General features: G+C 47.3%; 1 protein-coding gene across 1 annotated transcript in view; it reads left to right on the plus strand.

Annotated features, from left to right (window-relative positions):
• Positions 1-11,136, plus strand: part of LRRC75A (leucine rich repeat containing 75A) — a 58,881-nt gene extending 47,745 nt beyond the window's left edge. Inside the window, exons 4-5 of the mRNA XM_066333287.1 lie at positions 5,077-5,086; positions 10,400-11,136. Of these exons, the coding sequence (XP_066189384.1) occupies positions 5,077-5,086; positions 10,400-10,985 (596 nt within the window). The 3' untranslated portion in view covers positions 10,986-11,136. The remainder of the gene's footprint in view (positions 1-5,076; positions 5,087-10,399) is intronic.
• Positions 11,137-20,970: the final 9,834 nt, after the last annotated feature.

Below are 20,970 nucleotides of genomic sequence, written 5' to 3' on the forward strand. Positions count from 1 at the left end.
GCCCCAGGGCTTTGTGACCATGCAAAAACCGTGGTGAAGTGTTTTGTCCTGCTGGGAATGTTGGAGGGGAGAGGAGGAACAGACCAGCAATCGTCCAGAGCAGGCTGAGTGGGAAGAAGGGAGGAATTCCATCCAGCTGGAGATGGATGTCTTGAATGAGAGAGGAATTAAGGAAAAAAAGAAAAAAAGAAAAGAAAAAAAAAAAAGCTGTGTCATTTTAAAGTCGATGCTTTGGTGTTAAATAATTCTCTTTTCAGGCTAGTGGGGTATAAATTCAGGGTGTCAGGCAAGGAGGGATGGAGCTGACAGTGCACAGGATGTCCTGAGCTGCTCCCAGTGTTACAGCAAAACTGAGGCTGAAAACAAACCCAAGGAATTCCTTTTCCACCCAGTTCTCCCTGCTGGGTGATGGTGAAGGGTCCAAAAGCCGAGAGAATTCAGGACAAGCCGTGAAACAGCACGGTGCACACTCCAGAGGCTTGGGAGGAAAACGTTGTGATGCTTCTGGTTGAATTTAGAGAGTCAGAGACCTTTGAAAAGGGGCTAAACTGTGAACAGATGAAATGCCTGGTGTGGGGGGAAAGGTGGAGTGCTGCAAATCCGGGGGAGTAAAGATTTATGGGGGCTGTGGTTGAGAAATAGTTCTGCACCGTGTGGCTCACAGCAATTAGAGCTATGAGCTCTAATTAGAGGAGACTGCCCCCACCGTGGGATCATCAAGGCTGGAAAAACCCTCTGAGATCCAGTCCAGCACGAAGCCAAGAACACATCTCCACATCTTTTAAATGCCTCCAGGTTCCCCTGAAATAACTCCAGGGAGATAATTATTGATGGTGTCCTGGGGAAATCTGATTTTTCCTGCTCCTGTTGGAGTGGGAGCTGTGGGATCTGCTTCCTGGGAAAACTGAGCAAACCCCAGGGAGCAGGTGCTGAGATCACTCCTTGCTGCTGAGAGCAGGTTTGGGCTGGGAATGAGCTCTTTTTCCAGCCGAGTTTGGCTGGGGCAGAGGTTATCCCTGCCCCTGGAGAGGCTGCAGCCAGGAGCTGGCATTCACCAAGAGCTGCATTGGAAGCTGCTGGAGCTGAGCTGTAAATAATTCACGTGAAATGCCACCGGGGTGGTGGCACAGGCCTGGCACATCCAAAACTTGAGGTGTTCCAGTGGCTCCATGTGTCAAATGAGCCCTTTGCCCTGCTCCTTGTCGGGGCTGCCCCAGGACTGAAAACAGCTGACCCCAGCTCAAAGCTCCATCCCCCCACACTGCTGAATATCCACCCTGACAAAGGCTCCAACTGCCTTTTGCTGCTCCTGCCAGCCAGAAATGCTGGGAAATGAAGCAGGAACAACCCGAGGCTGGGCCGAGGTGATTTACAGCAGCAGGACATCCCTCCCTAGTGACTTTCCTCTCGCACTTTTGCTGCAGCCTTATGAACTTGGGGTTTTAAGGCACTACCTGGGATTTAAAACCCTCCATTTCAAGCTACCCTCATCCTCCTTTTCCTGTCTCCTCTGCAGCTGGATCAAGGAATAAGCTGGTGGTTTTCTTCCCTTGCACTTGGGGTGCTTGTTCCTCCTTAAATGTGGTTTTTAGTCCGATGATTAATTAGGAAAGGCCTTAGATGGTAAAAGTGGGGGGGGGTTAATTTTTTTTTAATTTTTTTGGGGGGTAATAATTACTCCTCTGCTTCTGGGCAGAGTGGAAATGAGATTTTCCACGGACACATGGCAGGGATTATTTAAATCCATCCCACCACTGGGCGTGCGGAGCCGGGAACCCACCAGTAGAAATTGTTATTAAAGGAGGGAATCAGCTGGGAAAATAACTCATCTGCCCGGCTTGGAAGAAGTCCAGATACTCTGTGATGATTTTTCTCGTCTCAAACCCACCTGAGTCCTTTATTTTGGGGTGGTGAGGGGCAATTTTGAGGCTGCATGCTGCTCCATGGGGGAAAGGCATCACTCCCCATCAAACCCCCAGCCTGGCTGTCACCCCGGGCTATAGATCCCAATTAAGACAATCAAGGCAGATGATGAAGCTTTGATTAGGCGCACTTTACATTCATTTTATTTCCCCAGCCCTTTCAGGCGGTGAATGAAGGTGTTTGTAGTGAGCTCATCCATCACTTTTAACCCGGCGGTGAATTCCCACCTCCCACTCTCTCTGAATGGAAATAACGCTTTAAACGCTTTAAAATAACAAATGGGAGCTGTGTCACCGAGGGATTCCTGTCTGTCCCGAGTGTCCCCACGGGTGGCACAACCTGGGCTCAGCCACCCTTCATCACACACCCCTGGACTCCTGGGAGATGTGCTGGAGAGAGAAAATAAAACAAACTTCTGGAGCATCCCAAGCACAGAAGGTTCTTTTGCATCTCAAAAGGGATTTTTGGCACTTCCAGGAAAAGGTTTCCAAAGCCCCTGGACACGCTGAGGTTTTTCCAGGCGTTGCCAGCCGGTGTTTTGACACATGGCAGTCGTGTCCTGGTCCATTTGGTGCAGCCCAAATATGTCCTTCCAGGTGTTTTACTCGCTCTTATCCAGGATTAGCGCCAGACTGGGGAGATGGAATTGGGTTTTTTGGGGGGATGAAACCACCTTGGTGTGCTCTGGGGAATGAGGATTATTCCTGGCAGAATTTCCCATCTGGAGCCAGTCCTCTCCTGAATTCCCTGTTTTATTCAGCTGCTGGGATCTCCAATGAGGCTCGTTATCCCAAAGATGATGAGCTGGAGACTTGGGGGGGAAAAAAGAAAAGAAAAGAAGAAAAAAAAAGAAAAAAAAGAAAAGAAAAAAGGGAAAAAAAAAAAAAAAAAAAAAAAAAAAAAAAAAAAAAAAAAAGAAGGGGAAAAAAAAAAAAAAAAGAAAAGAAAGAAAAAAAGAAAAAAATGGGGAAAGGGGGAGAAAAAGAAAAAATAAAAAGGGGGGGAGAAAGGTGTGTTTTGACATAACATGGGCAAATCCAGAAGATTTGTAGCTGGGCTGATCTTCCCAGCGCCGTTCCTTGAGCAGGAAGGAGCACAGTGACACAAACTGGTCACTGGTGGGTGCAGAAAGCAGAGGGGGAAAAAAGGCAAAATATTTTCCTTTGGAGGGCCTGCCTTGGAGCAGAGAAGCCAAACAGGCAGCCAGGGAAAATCCAGGGAAGGCTTTTGTGGTTTTCCTGCTTGTCCAGCAGAATTCGCCGTGCTGTGGGGCCTGGGGGAGCTGCTCAGAGCACAGGATCACATTCCTCCTGCTCCGTTTTCATCCTCGGGCAGAGCTGGAGGCTGAAATCCCCCCTCATCATCAGGGAAATAACCTGCCAAAGCAGCAGAGAGCAGGGGAAAGGGAGTTTGCTTTGCTGCCCGGATTTTCCCCTTTGTTTGGCTTTGCAGGGATGGCTGCAGCCTCTTTCTGCTGCCCCTGGGCTCAGGGAAAGGGGTCTTAAAATGAAATAACTGCGCCAAAACCCCCGTGCCCAGCAGGGAAAGCGACTCACAGGGTGCCAAAATTTCAGCTTCAACCTCTGCCGCAGTTACAGAGGAGAGGGGCTCTGGGAAATCCTCTCATTGGGACAGAAGGTGAAAAAGCCACCCCAAAAAATCCCTTTTCCTTCTGAAGGCAGGGAGGGAGCAGGGCTGTGTCCTGGTGTTCCTCACTGAGGGGACAGCGGTGCCTTTGTTCTGCTGGCCTCAGGGGGAGCCAATATTTGGTGCTGATGTGAAGCAGATTCCCAGGGTTGGAATTTCCAGGGTGTGAAGGAGCAGCCCCACACTGCTCAAATCCCCCTCATCCTGATCCCAGGGATCCCAACCCCATCCCAACCCCATCCCAAGCCCTGGCAGCACCGTGGGCCCCTGCAGGGAAGGAGGATGGCCACAGGAGCAGGGTTTGCTTGGCGTTTGTGCATTAGAAACCAGACCAGACAAAGCTTTTTTATTTTTTGGCTCAGTAGATGTGCAAATTCTGATTAAAAACTGGCCAAAGCTCAGGTGAGAGGCTCTTGGCTGCCTCACTGTGTCCATCTCCTCATCCTTTGGCTGCTGCAGCTCCTCCAGCACAAATCCCTGGATGTTCTTTGGGATGTTCAGCACTCTGGGGTGGGTTTGCTGACCTTAGGATGTGCTTGGAGGCCACCAGCCCCACTGGGACATCCCAGATCCATCCCAGGGGTCCCTGTCCCCCCAGACCAGCTGTGCCCAGGGGCAGGAGCTGGAGTTTTCCCTTGGAGCCATCACTGAGCACGGCAGGATCCACGCTGGGCTTCACTTCAGACACCAGAGCTGTTGGGATTTTGGTGGGAAGAGCAGGATTTGGCTTGGAATAGGGACCTGCTGAGGATTGGGGGTGGGGAAAGGGGAAAATAGGGGGAAAATAGGCTCTGGAAAAATCCCTTTCCAGGGAGGGAGAGGGGCAGGGAGCCCTGGGAGCCGGGCTGGCGGCTGCCTCTCGTGCTCTGGCTCTCATCAGAGCGAGGGGGGACCTCACTCTGCCTAAACTCTTCCAAATGTGATCTGTGCTCCAGGAAAATAAACATCTTAGGGAAAGCCAAGCCCCAGGCACACATTTTGGCAGCTGATCACTCCCTAATTGCAGGAAGAGCAGTTTTGGGAGAAGGTTTCTTGGAGGGTTTTGGTGGTGTTTTTTTTATTATTATTATTATTTCTTTGGGTTGTTTTCTGATGAGAAAACTGGGCTGGAGGATCAGAGCTGAAACTTCTCTCCACACATCTCCCCACCCCCCCAAAAAAAAATCCTGGGGTTTTTCCCTTTGTATGAATGGAATTCAGCTCGTTCAAGGAACAGGAAACACAAAACATCTTCTGCTGAGTGTGAGCCTCAAACCTCAGCGAGGGCCTGAGAATACAGAGAGTTCTCCACAATTTATTCCTGGATTTTGTTGTGTTGTTTGACAACACCAGGGGCATATTTGGGAGAGGATTTTGGTGGGCAGAGGTGAGTTGGAGCTGTTTGCCTGGGTGGTTTCCCCCAGCCCAAAACTCCTCGGGCTCTGGAGGATGGGATAGATAATTAACACCAGCCCCAATAATTAACACCAGCCCCGATTTCCATCTGCAAATGGACTCGTGGCAAAGCTCAGTTTTGGTGAGGGGACAGAGCAGGAGCAGGAGCACTCTGTGGAGTGGCACTTCCCCTCGCTTTTGGGGTCACATCCAGCCTGTAAACGGGGTCATCCCTGCCCAAAATCAAACAAAGAAACAACAAAACCGAAGGAAGAGGCTGGAATTACAGATTTGAGGGAAACCTCCATCCTGCTTTCCAGAGGAGTGCTGGAGTCCGGCCAGCACTGCTGTTCTCCATCCCTCTCCCTTTTCTTCTTTCCTCCTCTCCTTTCACTTCTTTTAAACATCTTGGCAGCCAGTTGTGTGCTTTTATGAGCAAATCATTAGGAATCTCTTTTCCTGTGGCCTCTTTGGACACTGAGGGCTGCAAATGGATTTAAAGTTCCTTTTCCTACCCAGCCCAGCTTCCTCTCTCCTGTGGGCAGTTGCTCATGTAAATCCAATCTGATTTGGGTATTTTTGTATCTACCCAATCATAAAAGTCCCTTTCCAAGAGTCTTTCCAGCCCTTTTTCCCCTCCTGTTTTAGAAATTGAAGAAAATGCTGTTTGTTTTATGGCAAACTCTCTTATTGTAACACAAATCCCTATTTCGGGCCAATTCTCTTCCAGGGAGTCACTTTCAGAAGCAATGAGCCCAACGTGTTGTTTTCCTTTGGATTCCTGATTGTTTTTCTCTGGCCATTTGTGCAAATTGCCTCTCCTGCAAATGCAGGTTCCAGCAGCTGCAGCTCCTTATTCTGCTGGAGTGGAGTTTGTTGGAAAAATTCCAGCAGTTTTCTGTATAAAAACAGAGGTTTGGGAGCAAATTGTGTCGTTGAGAGGATGATATAAATACATTTTATTTTGGGGAGGGTGGGATAGGAAAGTGGAGCTCTCCAACAGCAGGAGTTTACTTTTTTTCTTTTTTTTTTTTTTTTGCACTAAATTAAATAGAGTTATCATTATAGCAAAGCATTTTGATGACTCCCAAGTGCTTATTTTTAGCGTTTGTTTAGCAGGAAATGAAAAACAAGTTGAGAGGGGTGGGAAATGATGGTTCTGAAACAGAGCAAGAGCCTTTCCCTTCCCTCCCCATCCCAACGTAGGCTCCTGGGGCTGGGTGCAAAGGAGCTGCTGAATTGTCCCTGATTCGGACATTGGTCAGGTGGGGGTGACAGAAATCCATTTTCTGAGCAGCTCGTGGCTTTTAAAGGTTTAATTGGGTCCCTTTGCTGGACGGCACTGGGACACTGAGGGGCACAGGGGGACTGGGGGGTGCAGGGGATGAGGAGGGGTGGCATTTCCATGGGATATCCAAGAAGCCGGGCTGGGAATGGTCAGGGAGTGCAGACATGGGCCCAGCACGGGGGTGACATTGCTCTGGAGTGACATTGAGAGGGGACATTGCTCTGTGGAGTGACACTGCTCTGTGGGGTGACACTCTCTGTGAGGTGACATTGTGGGGTGACACTGTGAGGTGACACTCTGTGGGGTGACATTCTGTGAGGTGACACTGTGGGGTGACATTGTGTGGTGACACACTCTGTGAGGTGACACTGCTCTGTGGGGTGACACTCTGTGAGGTGACACTGCTCTGTGGGGTGACATCTCTGTGAGGTGACATTGTGAGGTGACACTGTGAGGTGACACTCTGTGAGGTGACACTGTGGGGTGACATTGTGTGGTGAACACTCTGTGTGGTGACACACTCTGTGAGGTGACACTTTCTGTGAGGTGACACTGCTCTGTGGGGTGACACTCTGTGAGGTGACACTGTGTGGTGACACACTCTGTGAGGTGACACTTTCTGTGAGGTGACACTGTGAGGTGACACTCTGTGAGGGACACTGTGAGGTGACTCTCTGTGGGGTGACACTCTGTGAGGTGACACTGTGAGGTGACACTCTGTGAGGTGACACTGTGAGGTGACTCTCTGTGGGACACGACTGTGGGGCTCAGGACTGTGCCCCTGGGCAGGATCTGGAAATACAGAAGATAAACCATCACTGGGCAGTTCTGCTGCAGCTCAGAATCCCCTTTCCCCATCAGCCAGCCCCAGCTCAGCCCGGGTGGAGCCACGGGGACAGCAGGGACCTGGGACCTGGGGACTGGGGATTTGGGGATTTGGGGACCTGGGGATTTGGGGATTTGGGGATCTGGGGATTTGGGGAGCTGTGAGAGCACAGAGCTGTTCCTGCAGCAGCACAGCAGGTCACTGTGGGGATCCTGCTGCCAGAGGGAAATTCAGGGACAGTTTCAGCATTCCCTCCAGATTTGCTCTTAAGATGCTTAAAAATTCCTCTGCTGAATCCAAGGAACAGCCCAAATGTTGGGGATTTTCTTTTGGATTTGCTGTTTAGGGTCGTGATTCCCACAGAGCATTCCCAGAGCAGCCACAATTCTTTTATAAACAGCCATAATAAAGGTAATTTTGATGGCACATTTCAGGCCCTGCCCTCCCAAATCCAACCCCTTGCAGCAGGAAGAGGCTGGGATTTGGGCAGCAGGACAGTGATGTTACAGGGATGTCTGGAGTTTATGGCATGAAAAGTGCAAACCTTGGCAAAGCTGGGAAGGCTCTTGGAACAAAAAGATAATTAATCCCCACTGGTGCTTTCCTAACAGCAAAGACTTAGGGATTTTTAATGAATTTATTGGTAAGCTCAAAAGAGGCTTTAAAGTTCCGTATTTTGATTTATGTATTTTAAAAATCCTCTTTTACCCTCTCTAAGGAGGGAATCTTCCCAAGCTGTGGGGAACAGAGGCTTTAAACAGTTTGTGACCACGAGCTCAGGAGCAATCACAGCAGTGCACACACGGGCTGTCGGGAAAATCCAGTAAAAAAAAAAAAAAAAGAGGATGAGCCCAAAGGAGGAATTTCCTGTCTCTAAATTTTGGAGAATTTGGCAACTCCAATTCTGGTCACTCCTTGGGTGAATTGCAGGATTTTGGTTGCTCCTCAAATTCAGTCCCTCCACAATTTTCTTTTATTTTCTTTTCTTTTTTTAACATTATTTTTAATCTTACCATGACTTTGGACGTTGTCAGCCCCAGCAGTGCCCTGCCCACTTGGGACCTCCCACAAAGCCCTTGGTCTCAGGGATGTCCCGTGGCTGGAGGGGAATTTGAGCTCCTTTTATCCCCTGAGGATTCAGTCTTTCAGCATCAGGAGGTGTCCTCAGATCCTGCATTAAGAGGGATGGAAAAAGAGCATTTCATTCTCATCTCCTCTGTTTTATTCATCCTCATTATATGTCAATATTTTATCTAAAATATTTTATCTAAAATATAAAATAATGCCAGATATTCAATATACAATATATTGTTGTCTAAGTCACATTCCTTCTTTAAGCTAAACAATTGTATTTATTTGTCTTGATTCCTCCTCTGAGGGTGGGGATTCCCAACCCTTTACTCAAAATTATCATGAATTTGCAGCTTTTTAAAATTATTCTTTCCTTTCCCAAATCTCTGTCCCAGTGTTTGACTGCCATAATTTGGGCAGGGATTTTGAAAAAGCACTTTAATAATGATCCTTGCCACCACCATTATTTCAGGACAAACCTTTCATCTCAAGATTTTATTTTTTGTTGTTGGGTTGTGGGGTTTTTTTGGGGTGACTCATGACATCCGATAATATTTCACTGACATTTTTGTAAATCGTTTTCTCACCAGGTGTCTGTGTAAATTTCTTGCTGTAATTCCTCACTCTCTGGGGCTGCCTCTTCATCTTCCCTGAGCTGTTCCTGCAAGGAATTGGGCTGAACATCCCAATTTTCCTTCAGAGCACGACACATGTCACAATCTGTGCCGAGCCTGAGAGCAGTGCCCTGAATTTAAACCAGGAGGAAACCCCTTTCTTTTAATTCCCTTTGATCTAAACATCAATATCCCTGTTTATGACAGCGTTTTCTGATCTGATTCCACGGGAGAGAGCTTTTAGCTCAGCGTGAGCGTGGATAAATCAGCACCCTGCCAATGTCTGAGCTTAGTGAAGGGCTCTGTTCCCAATCCTGGTGTTATATTGGGCAAAACCCCAGCTGGGGAGAGGAAAAAAATTTAAAAATCAGTGTTTTCCCTATGGAACAGCCTTGTAAATGTGAGGATGAAACCAAGTGGGTGGAAGTGATCCCCCACTAAAGCCCCGAGGGATTTGTTTAATGGTTGTGATTTTTCCTGGGATTTGGGGCCCGTTCTGTGGCCAACTTTGATGGCAGGGCTGGGAGCTTTTCCAGCTGTTTGTTAACACAAATACCCCCTGGTTTCCACGAGCTGGCTCAGAACAGCCCGGGAGAGTTGGGATTAAATCCTCTCTGGGGGTTTGTTTGCTCAGTTCCCCCAGAACCAGCCCAGGGCTGCTCTGACCAGGGGGTTCAGGAGATTTTGGTTTTGCTCAGCAGCAGGGTGAAAAGGCAGTTTGTGCAAGAGAATCAATCTGTTCCAGTGGGTATCAGCTAAATCTCTGTGGGGTTTTTTATCTTCTGTTCTTCTGTTACAGCCAGGATTAAATGTTCAAGAGATGCAGTTCGTGTTCAGACTCAGATGTTATTAATTTTTATCTATGATACAGGCTCACAAGCTGGGAGTTCCAGCTAACAAAGTAGAAAGTGGCTCTGTCTTTATATATCTCTGTACAAGGTCTTTAAGCACAAACTGTCCAATTATGAAATGACACCTGAATTATTTTACTTTTAACCCCATAACCAACCACCTGTGGCCCCAATATGGATTTTTCTATCTAATTACAAGATACCAGCCAAACCTATGAAGAAAAAGGTGAAAAAGAAGGACTTGGCTTAGGCCCTAAATCCTCCATCTTTCTTTATATATATATTACTGTATTCTAAACCCCTAAACTCTGTGTTTTCCACCCTGTGATATTGCAGTTTGTTGCTAGAGGACATGAAATGAAGGACATGCACAGTCAGGGCAAAAAGAGAGAGCAGTTTATTTTTTTACATGGATTTAAATAGATTTTGGGCAATGATCATGGATTGGAGAATGAGGTTGCCACCTCTCCAACTACACTGGTCAAACCAGAGGTCCATCAATTGTCCCTTCTCCATAGAGGAATGTAAACACCACTTCGTTTTTGTGAGAATTCATGAGGAATCCTACTACAAAAACGCAAACATCAGGAGGCTGGAGAAGATCAGGGCCACAAGGGTTCTGTTTGAATCACACACCACAAGGCCAGTGCTGTCAGTCAGTTTTGGAAGCCTGTTCTGAGGCCTCAGGTCAGATCCTCAGGTCAGATGTGGGGTTTTCTTGGGGCACAGTGCAGAAACCCTAAAAACTCCCATTGCCCAGGGTCTCGACATTAACCCCTGCGTGCCCTTGCCTCTCCCCTCGCAGCCTGAAGGCCGTGCTGATGGGGAAACCTCAGGACAACACGGTGGACTTGTCGGGCATCCCTCTGAGCCCCAAGGACGTGGAGAGGGTGACGTCCTACCTGGAGCACAGCTCAGAGCACATCGACACGGTGGAGCTGTGCTTCACCGAGCTGACGGACGAGCTGCTGCTGCAGCTGCTGCCCGCCCTGGGCCGCCTGCCCCACCTCACCACGCTGGCCCTCAACGGCAACCGCCTCACCAAGGCCATCCTCAGGGACCTCACCGACACCCTCAAGGACCCCAGCAAGTTCCCCAGCGTCACCTGGATCGATCTGGGCAACAACGTGGATATCTTCTCGCTGCCCCAGCCGTTCCTGGTCAGCCTGAAGAGGCGTTGTCCCAAGCAGGGCAACTTGCCGACCATCCTGGAGTTTGGGGAAGGGCAGGTCAGCGATTTGGAGGGGCAGGAGGGGCTGGGGGACAGCCAGGAGGAGCTGAGGGCTGGGCCAGGCCAGGCTGGCAGCACGGACTCGGGGCACACGGACAGAAAAGCCGAGGATGGGGAGTTCCCTGGCTCACAGCGAGGTGCTGCCACGCCGCAGACATGATGTCCAGCCCTTGGGTGGGCACCTTGAGCAAGGATGACTTCAAACCTCGGAGCTGGGAGGGTGTGTTCCCCACTCCTGGGTGCTGCAGGAGTCCCAGCTGCTGCCTTCCCCCTGTGCCACGGATGTCAGCGGTTTTCTTCTCAGAGAACACGTCCAAGTGATTGCGTGAGTGTTTGTATTTCCCAAAAGCTGGCCGGGTGTTTTGAAGCGTTCGTGGTGTTGCTGTGCTTTTGGCTCTCTCAGAAATGCCTCTCCAAGGGGCTGCAAAACCTCAGAAGGGCAGGAGAAGGGAGCAGGGAGGCTGTGCAGGGAAGGGCTCCCTTTCCTCAGTGCATGGACAGACAGCAGCCACCCCAAAGGATGGGATAAACCTTCAATCCTTCCCACTCCTGACTTCGGGGATCACTGGTGACAGGCGTGGCTGCTGAAACACAGCAAAAAGCTGCTCATACACAACCCAGGGGTGTTCCTGTCAATATTGTGAGCCCAGCCCAGAGGGAGAGCTTTGTTTTCCTGGGGCAGGGATAAATCCCAGCCTGCAGCGTGCCTGGACAGCACCCTCACCCTGCAGCCTTACCAAAACCAGTGGCACCTGTGCCTGCCCAGGATTTCTTCAGTAAAATCCAGTTTCCTATCAGCTTCCTGAGCTTTTAATGAGAGCATCTGCTCCATTCTGGGAGGGACACACAAATCCTGGGCTCTGGAGCATCACTGACAAAAAGAGAACACGGTACTGAAGGGTTACAAAAGGTAAAACAGCCCTGGGGTTCATCCCCTCTCACTGCCACACAGCCAGCTGGGATCTAAAGCCTCAGAAGGCCTTGGGTCACTTGGCCATGGCTGTTGCCCCCTGGACCACAAGTGCTTTGTTTCGAAAATGTTCCAGTTTTTTCTAAGGCAGGGCTTTGGGTTTGATTGTGCTTCAGATGGGAAATGGATCAGCCCAGAGCAGCAGGGCTGGAATGTGCATTTTGGCTTTTTGGAACAGGAATTTCACTGGATCCCAGACCTGGGGAGGGGCAGAGAAGTGGGAAAAGCTTCCTGTTCTGCATGTTCCAAGAGAGCAGACCTGACACCCTTTGCAGAGGGAGCATCCTTCTGTTCCAAGCCCTTCCCCTGAGCAGCTCCCAGCAGTGACTCCAGCTTGGCTTTTCTTGGGTGCAAACAGACTTTTGGTCCCATTGGCTCTGTCCATTTTTCCAGAGGGGCTTCAGTGGTTGTTTGTGCTCCATTTGCAAGAAGGTAACTTAGAAAAAACTCTGCTACTTTTAATACATTTGGCAACACTCAGTATGATTTGCATGTAAGCCTTTTTTCCTTATGGTTTTGTTTTGGTTTTGTTTTTTTTTTTAATTCTAACTCTTTCCAACAGGCATGAAAAGAAAACTTTCCAGTGAATATGGAATATTTCTGTTTGAAATAAAGGAGCTATCCATAAACAAAATAAATGATCATGTTTAATAAAATCCCAGTATTGTATTTTTCCTCTGTCCAGGTTGAATGCCCAGGAAAAAAACAGGACAAGGCAGTGCTGAGAGCTGCTGATCTGAGTTCTTCAAAGGGCTGGAGAAATAAAGAGCTCAGTTTATGGGCTGGATTCTTCAGGGTGGGCATAAAGTGGACACAGAAGCATCATAAAAGAATCTTTTAAATTTTAAATATTGCCAGTGTGCAAAATAATGTGGGAGAAAGGAATGCTGAGAGCGGGGCAGTGCTCCACAGGGAGTTTATCTCCAATATTAGTGCACTGAAGGAAAAAAAGCTGTTTATCTGCAGCAAGAGCTCTATCCCAGCAACAAACCATGGGGGCCAAGGAGTTGGGGGGAACATAGGGGGATTTAATCAGGAATAAGATTTCTCTCTGCAGAATAAAAGAAGAAAAAAGAAACTGCAGCAATTTCTTCTTTCTGCCTCAGTACTGGGCTCCCCTCCTCCTCAAGCCCCTCTGCCTGGTTAAATTATTTAAATCACAAGCACCTTGCTGCAAGGTTTTTATTCCCTGCTAAGTATTTGCACAAGGCAGAGGAGCTGCCTGGACCCCCCAGTTCACAAATTCACAAACCAGAGGCACTTTGCATTTAGAGTGAGCTCTGCATCCTTAATTCCTGCTCTGCTCCATTCCCTCACGGACAAAAACCACCCAGGAGGCCACATTTCCCCTCCAGCTCAGCTTCCACCTGCTGGGAAACACATCAGGCCATGAAGAAATAATTTCAGTATCTCCAAAGGGAGATCCCACAGCCTTTGCCCTGTGCAGGTGTTGCACTGCTTGAGCCACCTCTGCTCCACTGGTACTGATGAAATCCCTGTGCCCAGTGAGGACTGAGCCCTTCTGAGACACAGACAGAGCTAGAAAGGGCTTTTTAATCAATACATCCGTGCATGCTGAGGGATGCAACAAATTACTTGCATGGAAAAAGGGGGAAAAAAAAAAAAGCAGAGCTGTTGTAGAGAGTTGGTTATAAAAGCTTTGGCTCATCAGAGCCTTCCTCACAGTGTGGATTAGTTCAATTATCCACTTAGTGCACTTCAGGATAATGATGATCCTGTGGGCTCAGCACAGAGTGGGGCTCAGTTGGGTTTGTTGGGTTTATTTTTTTAAAGGAAGCAGGGTGAGACGCTTCCCTTCCCAGCTCATCAACATCAAAACAAGCTCTGGGCTCACTCCACGTGTAATCAATGTTTCCTGGGCTACACTGGACTGCTGCTTCGGGTCAGAAGCTTTTAACTGGCCTCAGATGAAGGATTCAAGGACTGAAAATCGCTGCTGTTAGAATATTAAAGCAGAATGAGGTCATTTCTTGTCAAGGAGGGGAGGAAAGGGCCACCATAAAATAAACAAGGCATAAAATGCCTGAGCCTGGCTTGGTTGGTTCTCTCCCACCAGCACCACAGCTCTGCCTGGGCATGAAGCAAAGCAGTCTGGAGAGGAGATTTATGCCCTCAGCAACAAAAACGTAATTGGAAATCATTCTGTGCAGATTGAGGAGCCCACAGTGAGGGGAATGGAAACAGCAGGCAGGGAATGAGAGAGGGATGAGAGAGGCATCAAAGGGCTGGTGCCATGCTCCAGAGAGCTCCTTCCAGCTGGGTGACCTGGGAAGAGCCTGCAGAGAGCCTGTCTGTGTTTTGAAGGTGGTTATTCATTTTAAATGAGGGTTACACTCTCAGAGGATGGTTGGGAGCAGGAAAGAGGGCGGGGAAGAGTCACCCCCAAGGGAGTGTGTGGGAGAGCAGAGGGAGACACAAAAACGCTGCTGGGGATGTCCAGAAGCTCAAAATACTTAAGCCAAAAGCACTGCTGCTGCTCAGGGGAGGAAGTCAGCAAATGTCAACCCAAAATTGCCCAAATACCAACTTTTCCCTGAGGAACAGCCAAAAAGTGACCTAAAGGATTGAGGGGACACCACGGGAGGCAGCGTGGTCAGGGACTGCCCCAGGCTGGGTTATCCCACTACAACTGCCTTTGGAGAGGGGCAAAACTTTCCAGGGCTCCCCTGTGCTTCATCACCCCTGGTTTCAGCAGCGCAGGAGGTTTGTGAGCTCATGTTCAGGGAGCACTTATGTCCTGGAAACACAAAGACTCTCCCTGCTCCTTAGCGGGGATCTGCTATTGCCATGGAAACTAATTGACCTTATAGCAGATTCATCAAAGCTAGGAGAAAGGGGGGAAAACAAGTGACCCAAGCTCTGCAGTGAGATGTCCCTTGGTGAGCCGCAGATGAAATCTCCTCCCGACCTCTCTGGCACAAGGATGTCATCCTGCGATCCCACTTTCTTTCCTCCACTCCAAGGGCAGTGGAGTTTTCCTCTGCCTGGGGGATGATTTCCAGCAGCAGGCTGTAGGGAGCACGAGGAGAGGGAGCTCGATGAAATGTCTGTAACAGGAAATTCTGCAGGACAGAGCCATCCCTCACAGCTCCCTGCCTGCTTCCAGCCAGGCTCCAGTCTCACTTCCAAGGGGGACCCAGCTCCAGGCACAATTACATTAATATTAATTAATTATCATGGATAAATAGATGGAGCTCCATCCCCAGGCTGGACAGGGCTTGAAACAACCTGGATTAGTGGGAGATGTCCCTGCCCACAGCAGGATGCTGGAATGAAATGGCTTTAAGGTCCTCTCCAACACACCAAACCATTCTATCAAATGTTTGTTCTCAAGGAGGATCACAACAGAGCTGTTGCTCACTGGAGGAATCCTGGATCCCAAGCGGCATACAGGAAAGGTATTTAGGAATAAATTGTCATTTTTTATGTGACAACTCCAACGTCCATCAGCCCGTGGCTCAATGACCCCTGATGGATGGGGGAGTGGAGATGCTTCATTTACAGCCCTTATGGCACTTCTGGGCATTTTTTTATCTCCCCCTGTTGTAAATACAGAGACAGCAGCTGGTTTTACCTTCCAGCTCAGTTGATGGTTTTACATAAAACTGAAGACCTGTTTTAATAGAGTCAGAAAAGATGCACCTGTTCACCACAGCCTTTAATTATGTGTGCAGTTTGCTGAGTTTTCTTGGCTCCTAATAGCTTAGTGATCCTGTGGCTTCTGAGCCATCTTTCTTCTTTGCGGTTTATTTAACGTCCATCTGAGGAGAAAATAACCTGTGTGGGGTGGTTTGCATCCAGCAGGTTGGGATGAGCAACCCCAGCCTTCAGTGAGCCTGGTGCACGTGGCAGCTCTCAGGGAGGAAAAAACAGATTTCAGTTTACAAAGAGGAGAGAAATATTAACATATAAGCTCACTGAAGGTTTGGCCTGGGTATTTATCACTGGGTTTTCAAGGGTGTGTGCTGTAAAACCAGGTTATTCCTGGCTCTCCCTCTCAGCTCTGTCCTTCTCACATGAAAACCAGAGCTCCTCTGGGTCTGGGCAAGGCTATGGGGAGGTGGCTTTGTTGATCAGTATTTTGCAAGCAGCACCCACAGCCATCCATAACACAATCTACATCATTAAAACCTCAAAGCATCTTACCACAGGCCCAAATTCCTGGAATAGACCTACAGAGACTCAGGGATGGATGGAAACTATGGGATTTTGGGCTACAACAGATGTGGAAAATCCAGCTGCATCAGGAACGAGCTCCCTTGGGCAGCTGCTTCCTTGCCTTGGAACTCACTCCAAGTAGAGCTGCAAGTTCCAGCTCTTCTAGAAAATGAAAAATAAGGCACTAAAGAATCAATCCCACTGTGGTACCCTGCTGCCCCAGGGCTCTGACTTCTGATCCTACAGGATTCCACTGCTGGGGAATTCTGCATGCAGAGAACAGGCAGAAAATCCCAGAGGTGGACAGGCTTCAAACATAGAAAATAAAGGCCTCTGCTGGGGCTGTGTGCATTTACACATCACTTTCCAGGAGGAGAACTTCAACCATTCCTTTTTTTGTTGTTTCATCTTCACTGTACCCACCTGCTTGTTAATTAATTGATTCCAAGGCTCAGGATTTTCCCAAGCTGTGCTTTCCTGCAGGCTCAGAGCTCCCCTCCACCACAGGCACAGAAACAGCAGAGCTGGGGCTGAAAACGCAAATATTATCCTTCTTCTGTGCTAACCCCCAAAATGAGCTGAACTCCCAGGGCAGGGGCAGCCACCAGCCCAGAGCTGTCCCCTCACCTGGTGGTCACATCCATTCCTGAACTATTTTGGTGTTCATGGTGATTCTTCAGCCCTGTTTTCCTCCCTGAAACCCTTCTTTTGCCTCAGCTTTAGCCTCTGACCTGGTGCCAAGTGACACCACATTGCTGCTGTCCATCTCCAAAGACCTTTTGAAGCATAACAAGCAGCACCTTTGAAATCCCTTGTCCTTGATGCAGCTCCTGCTCTGCATTTCCAAACAGCCTGGCCCTGACACTGATGCTTTATTTCACCTCCTGCAAGCACAGAGCATCTTCCTCCAAAGCACAGCAACAAACAGGCTGCTGGGGAGGTGACTGGATAGATTAAATTAAATTAAATTCAAAGTGCAGGTACCTTGGTGCAGGGGCTTCCCATCACTGTGCATTTCAAAGCTCCCACCTCGCTCCCAGCTTGAAACCTTCCATCATCTTCCCAGCAGGTATCCCCTGGATTTCACTCAGCACAAAGAGTTTATTATTTACTGCCATGGCTGAAAGGAATAAAATACCTGATTTGACACAGTTCGGGAGAATTGCTTATCCAATGACCAACCAAATCCTCTGCCTGCTCCCAGCACGGCTCCAAGCTCCAGTTTCTTATCTGTAATGAGGGGATGTGGAACACTGCAGACTGCTGCAGGATTATCAGATGGAGCACAGATGTAAAACATTAATATTGGGTATTTCAGCTGCTGCTGTTGTTGTGAGCTGCATTAAAAGAGCTCACAGATCACCTGAGCACCAGCACTGCACTTGCTGGCTGATAAGGGCCAGTAACCAAATTACCATTGGGTACCACTATTATCTTGACTCAGGTGTTTATTAATAAAGTTTCAGCCATCCAGGAAATTTTTTTATTTTTTATCATGGCTGATAACCCCAGGCTTAGCTGGAAGCTTTTCTTTAATGTGCTGTTAAACCTCAAGCCTACTCCACTGGTTCAGCGATAACAGCACCCAACAACCCAAAGCCAACACTAACAAATCTTTAGGTGCAGTTTACAAGTGCACAGAATACACAAAAAACCAAGAAAATCAAATCTGGAGTTTGATCCTACGGGATCTGGGAAAGCACAAGCAAGAAAGCAATCCAAAAATCTGGGAAATAAACTGAAATGATAAAGAAAACCAAGGAGAGCCCAGCAGAAAGCCATAGGCAGCTTCTGAAACATTAATCATTATTTGTTTAGAGTTCATATTGCAACTGTGCTGTGTGATGATTTTACCACAAACCATTACAAACAAACAACAAAAAAAAAGCTGTTATGGAAAAAAAATCCAAGTATTGACTTGCAAAAAACTAACAAACAAAAGTCTAATTATTGGAGATTAAACTTTTAACATCTCTATTGATTAAAACAACAGGGATTTGAAATCAGTCTCCACTGAGTGATTTTCTCGTTTGCATTTTGTTCAGGCTCAGTTCCAGGCAGGTGCTGGGCTGGGGTGTTTATTGACTCAAATGCACCTGGAGCAGGCACAACTTGGCAGCTCCTGAGCTGCATGAGAGGGAAAGGTAATGAAGGGCAATCGTCCTTTATTTTTATTAAATAAAATAGGTTTTAACTCCTTTGGCTCCTCATCGCACTCAGATAAGGAACGTTTTGGGGCTGGGACCACCACGACTGCAAGTTTGCACAGCATCACAAACTGAGCCTTTGCTGGTCCAACACTAAGAAACATTAATTAACAGCTAATTAAAGAGTGACATTTTCACTGTGTGTGGGATTCTCTACATAGTAATGAAAGTTGCAAATCTCTTATACAACAGGGAGGGAACCAGCAGTAAAACCAAGTTTCCCCAAAGAAGCATCTTCAAAGCTGCAAAAATCTGTTATTTCAAATGCTCTGAGCTTGGTCACTGCCCCATCTTGTGGGCTCAAGTGTCAGGAGGTAAAGCAGGACAGATGTTACTCTTTGAATTAGAGCACAGGAGCAGAAAATGCTCAATATTCTTTAAATCAGCCCTCCTTGCACGCCCTAAATCAAATCCCACCTTGTTCAGTCCTCACCACTTCAGCAGTTTTAGGATCAGTAGATAAAACAGCTGGGCTGAGACTGATCTCAAGCGTAAAATGAAGGCACTGAATTACATGAAGTGACAAAGAAGGGGAATGTTTGTCCTAGCAGAGCATTAAATGATGCATTAACCTTGTCCTTCACAGGAACACGTGAAATGTGCTCCAGCCCTGGCAGCACAAGGTCAGTGGGGTGCCAGGAACATTCCTGAGCCTGAGAAAAGCCAAAGACCCCCTGGTTATTTTGAGTTTTTGCTCTGAGCAGCTCAAGAGTTGCTGCCTGTGTTATCTCAGAAATTATAACAGAGCACTTTAGCTGGGAGAAAACAAACCTGTGGCACTGGTCTTGCAGGACACCAATGTTACTCCTTGCTGGAAAGCAGCAGCTCCTTTGTGCCTCGCTTCTCTGGAATGAAGGAGAGTTGGGAAATGAGCAGCTCTTCCTCCTGCTCTGAGGGGAAGAGGGATGAAGTGTCAATATCTAGGATTTGTTGGATCCTGCAAAGCTCAGATACACAGGATATCCCTTGCTCCTTTCTAATTAAGTAGATACAGCTCACACTGCCTCAACTGAAACAGCAGCCACCAAGCCAAGCTCTTTACATTTCCATTAACAGTTGGATGTATTAATTATAGTAATTTATAGCTTTGCATGAGTGATTATTCTCATGCTGGTGCAGATATGATTGCTTTACAATACCAATCAAGAAGTAAGGATGATAACCAGCATTTATGTGAAATGTGAGGCTTGTGATTTACAGGGAAGGAGCATGAGGCAGCTCTGCCCCTGCGGGTCCCTCTCCTCCTCCTCCACAATTCCAGCCCCTCTCCATGCACAGCACATTATTTTGGGGATAATCTCCATGTTTTTCTCTCAAACAGCGATTTGAGACATGGCACTGCCATCTCCCTTATTGCTAAAAGCTGGCACTCGGCCATTCTTTGCTTGCTGCATATTTTTCTTTCTTTCTGCTTTAATCTTTTCATCTATTTTAGATTTAGCCGGCGTTGTTGGCTGCTGTTGCGTGCCAAAGGGATTCCTGCCAACTGTTCTTTTTAAACCTTTAGAAAATCCAAAATAATTGTGTTTTAAAACCAGATTTTTGTCTGCTGTTTATTCCCCAACACGAAGTTTTAAGTGCTCCAAATGTAATCAAAACAGAATGGTTTTATTTCCCCTCCCCTCAAGCAACATGAAATTATCTGTGCTCCCCTGGAAGATCACAGTAAAATGTTGAAGATACTTGTTTTGTTTGAAAGGCAGCATTTTCTAACAAAAATAACACTTTTCCATTCATTAATCTCAGCAAAAACCCCAGCCTGTTAGAGGATCCCTGCTGAGGAACTTTGGTTTTGATTAGAACAATAAACAAGTGATGCTAAAATGAAACTCATGAATACTTATCTCCAACAGATACCACCAACTGCACCCTCAATAAACCCAGAGAAATTCAATATCTAAGTTTTCCCAGATCAACTTTGCTCTGTTTTAATGAGAGAATTCTAATACTAGAAAGCAAAAATTACAAAATAAGTTGCAGCAAACCTCCTCCATGCAAATTAAACAGCTCATTAAACAATTGCTGATTAGTTCTGTTTGCTGAGGGCATGTGGCTGCTTTTACCTCCATGGTCTGCAGATTCACATTTAAAAAGAGGTGCATTCCTTGTGCTCTCTGAGAGCTTCAAACCCATTTTTGTTCCCAGTGCATGTTACAAGAAATGTCAACATGCTCTAATACACAAGCTCTTAAAATCAAGGCAGAAATAGTTTTATTTCTTTAGACACTGAGAACAGAATGTAACTGCAAGTTTTAATTAAACAGTGGAGTAACCTGCTCGTCATACTGCTCAAATCCTTTCAGATGAAGAGCAACTAATTAATTCCAAACATGTTTTACCTACTCCATTGCTCAGGCTGAATGTTTTTTATAAGCCATGGATGTCTTACATTAAGAATTCTGGGGGGAAAAAAATCCAGTTTAATTTACCTGCCATGTTTTAGAACCAGATTTCTCTGAAAAACACTAAGCCTTTTTTTGTGCATACTAACTTTAAGAGAAGTTCCTGACATTTTATATCTCATGCAATTTATACCTGGGATAGCACAGCCACCTGTTTTTGGAAGGGACAGGGACACTGCCCTGTGAGCAGCACCAACTCACAGAAAATAAAAATTAAGTGTGATTCAGATTTTCACCTGAACTCCCCAGGGAAATCAAAACCAATCCCAAATTCTCTCACTTGGGGCTGTACAGTGAGCACTGTGTCCCCCCACTGGCAGAGTGACCACAGGCTCGTGAGGAATTAAGTTTTATTAGAAATTAAATTTTGCAAAAAGCACACCCTAA

Source organism: Sylvia atricapilla, chromosome 20, assembly GCF_009819655.1.
Source record: "Sylvia atricapilla isolate bSylAtr1 chromosome 20, bSylAtr1.pri, whole genome shotgun sequence".
NCBI lineage: Eukaryota > Metazoa > Chordata > Aves > Passeriformes > Sylviidae > Sylvia > Sylvia atricapilla.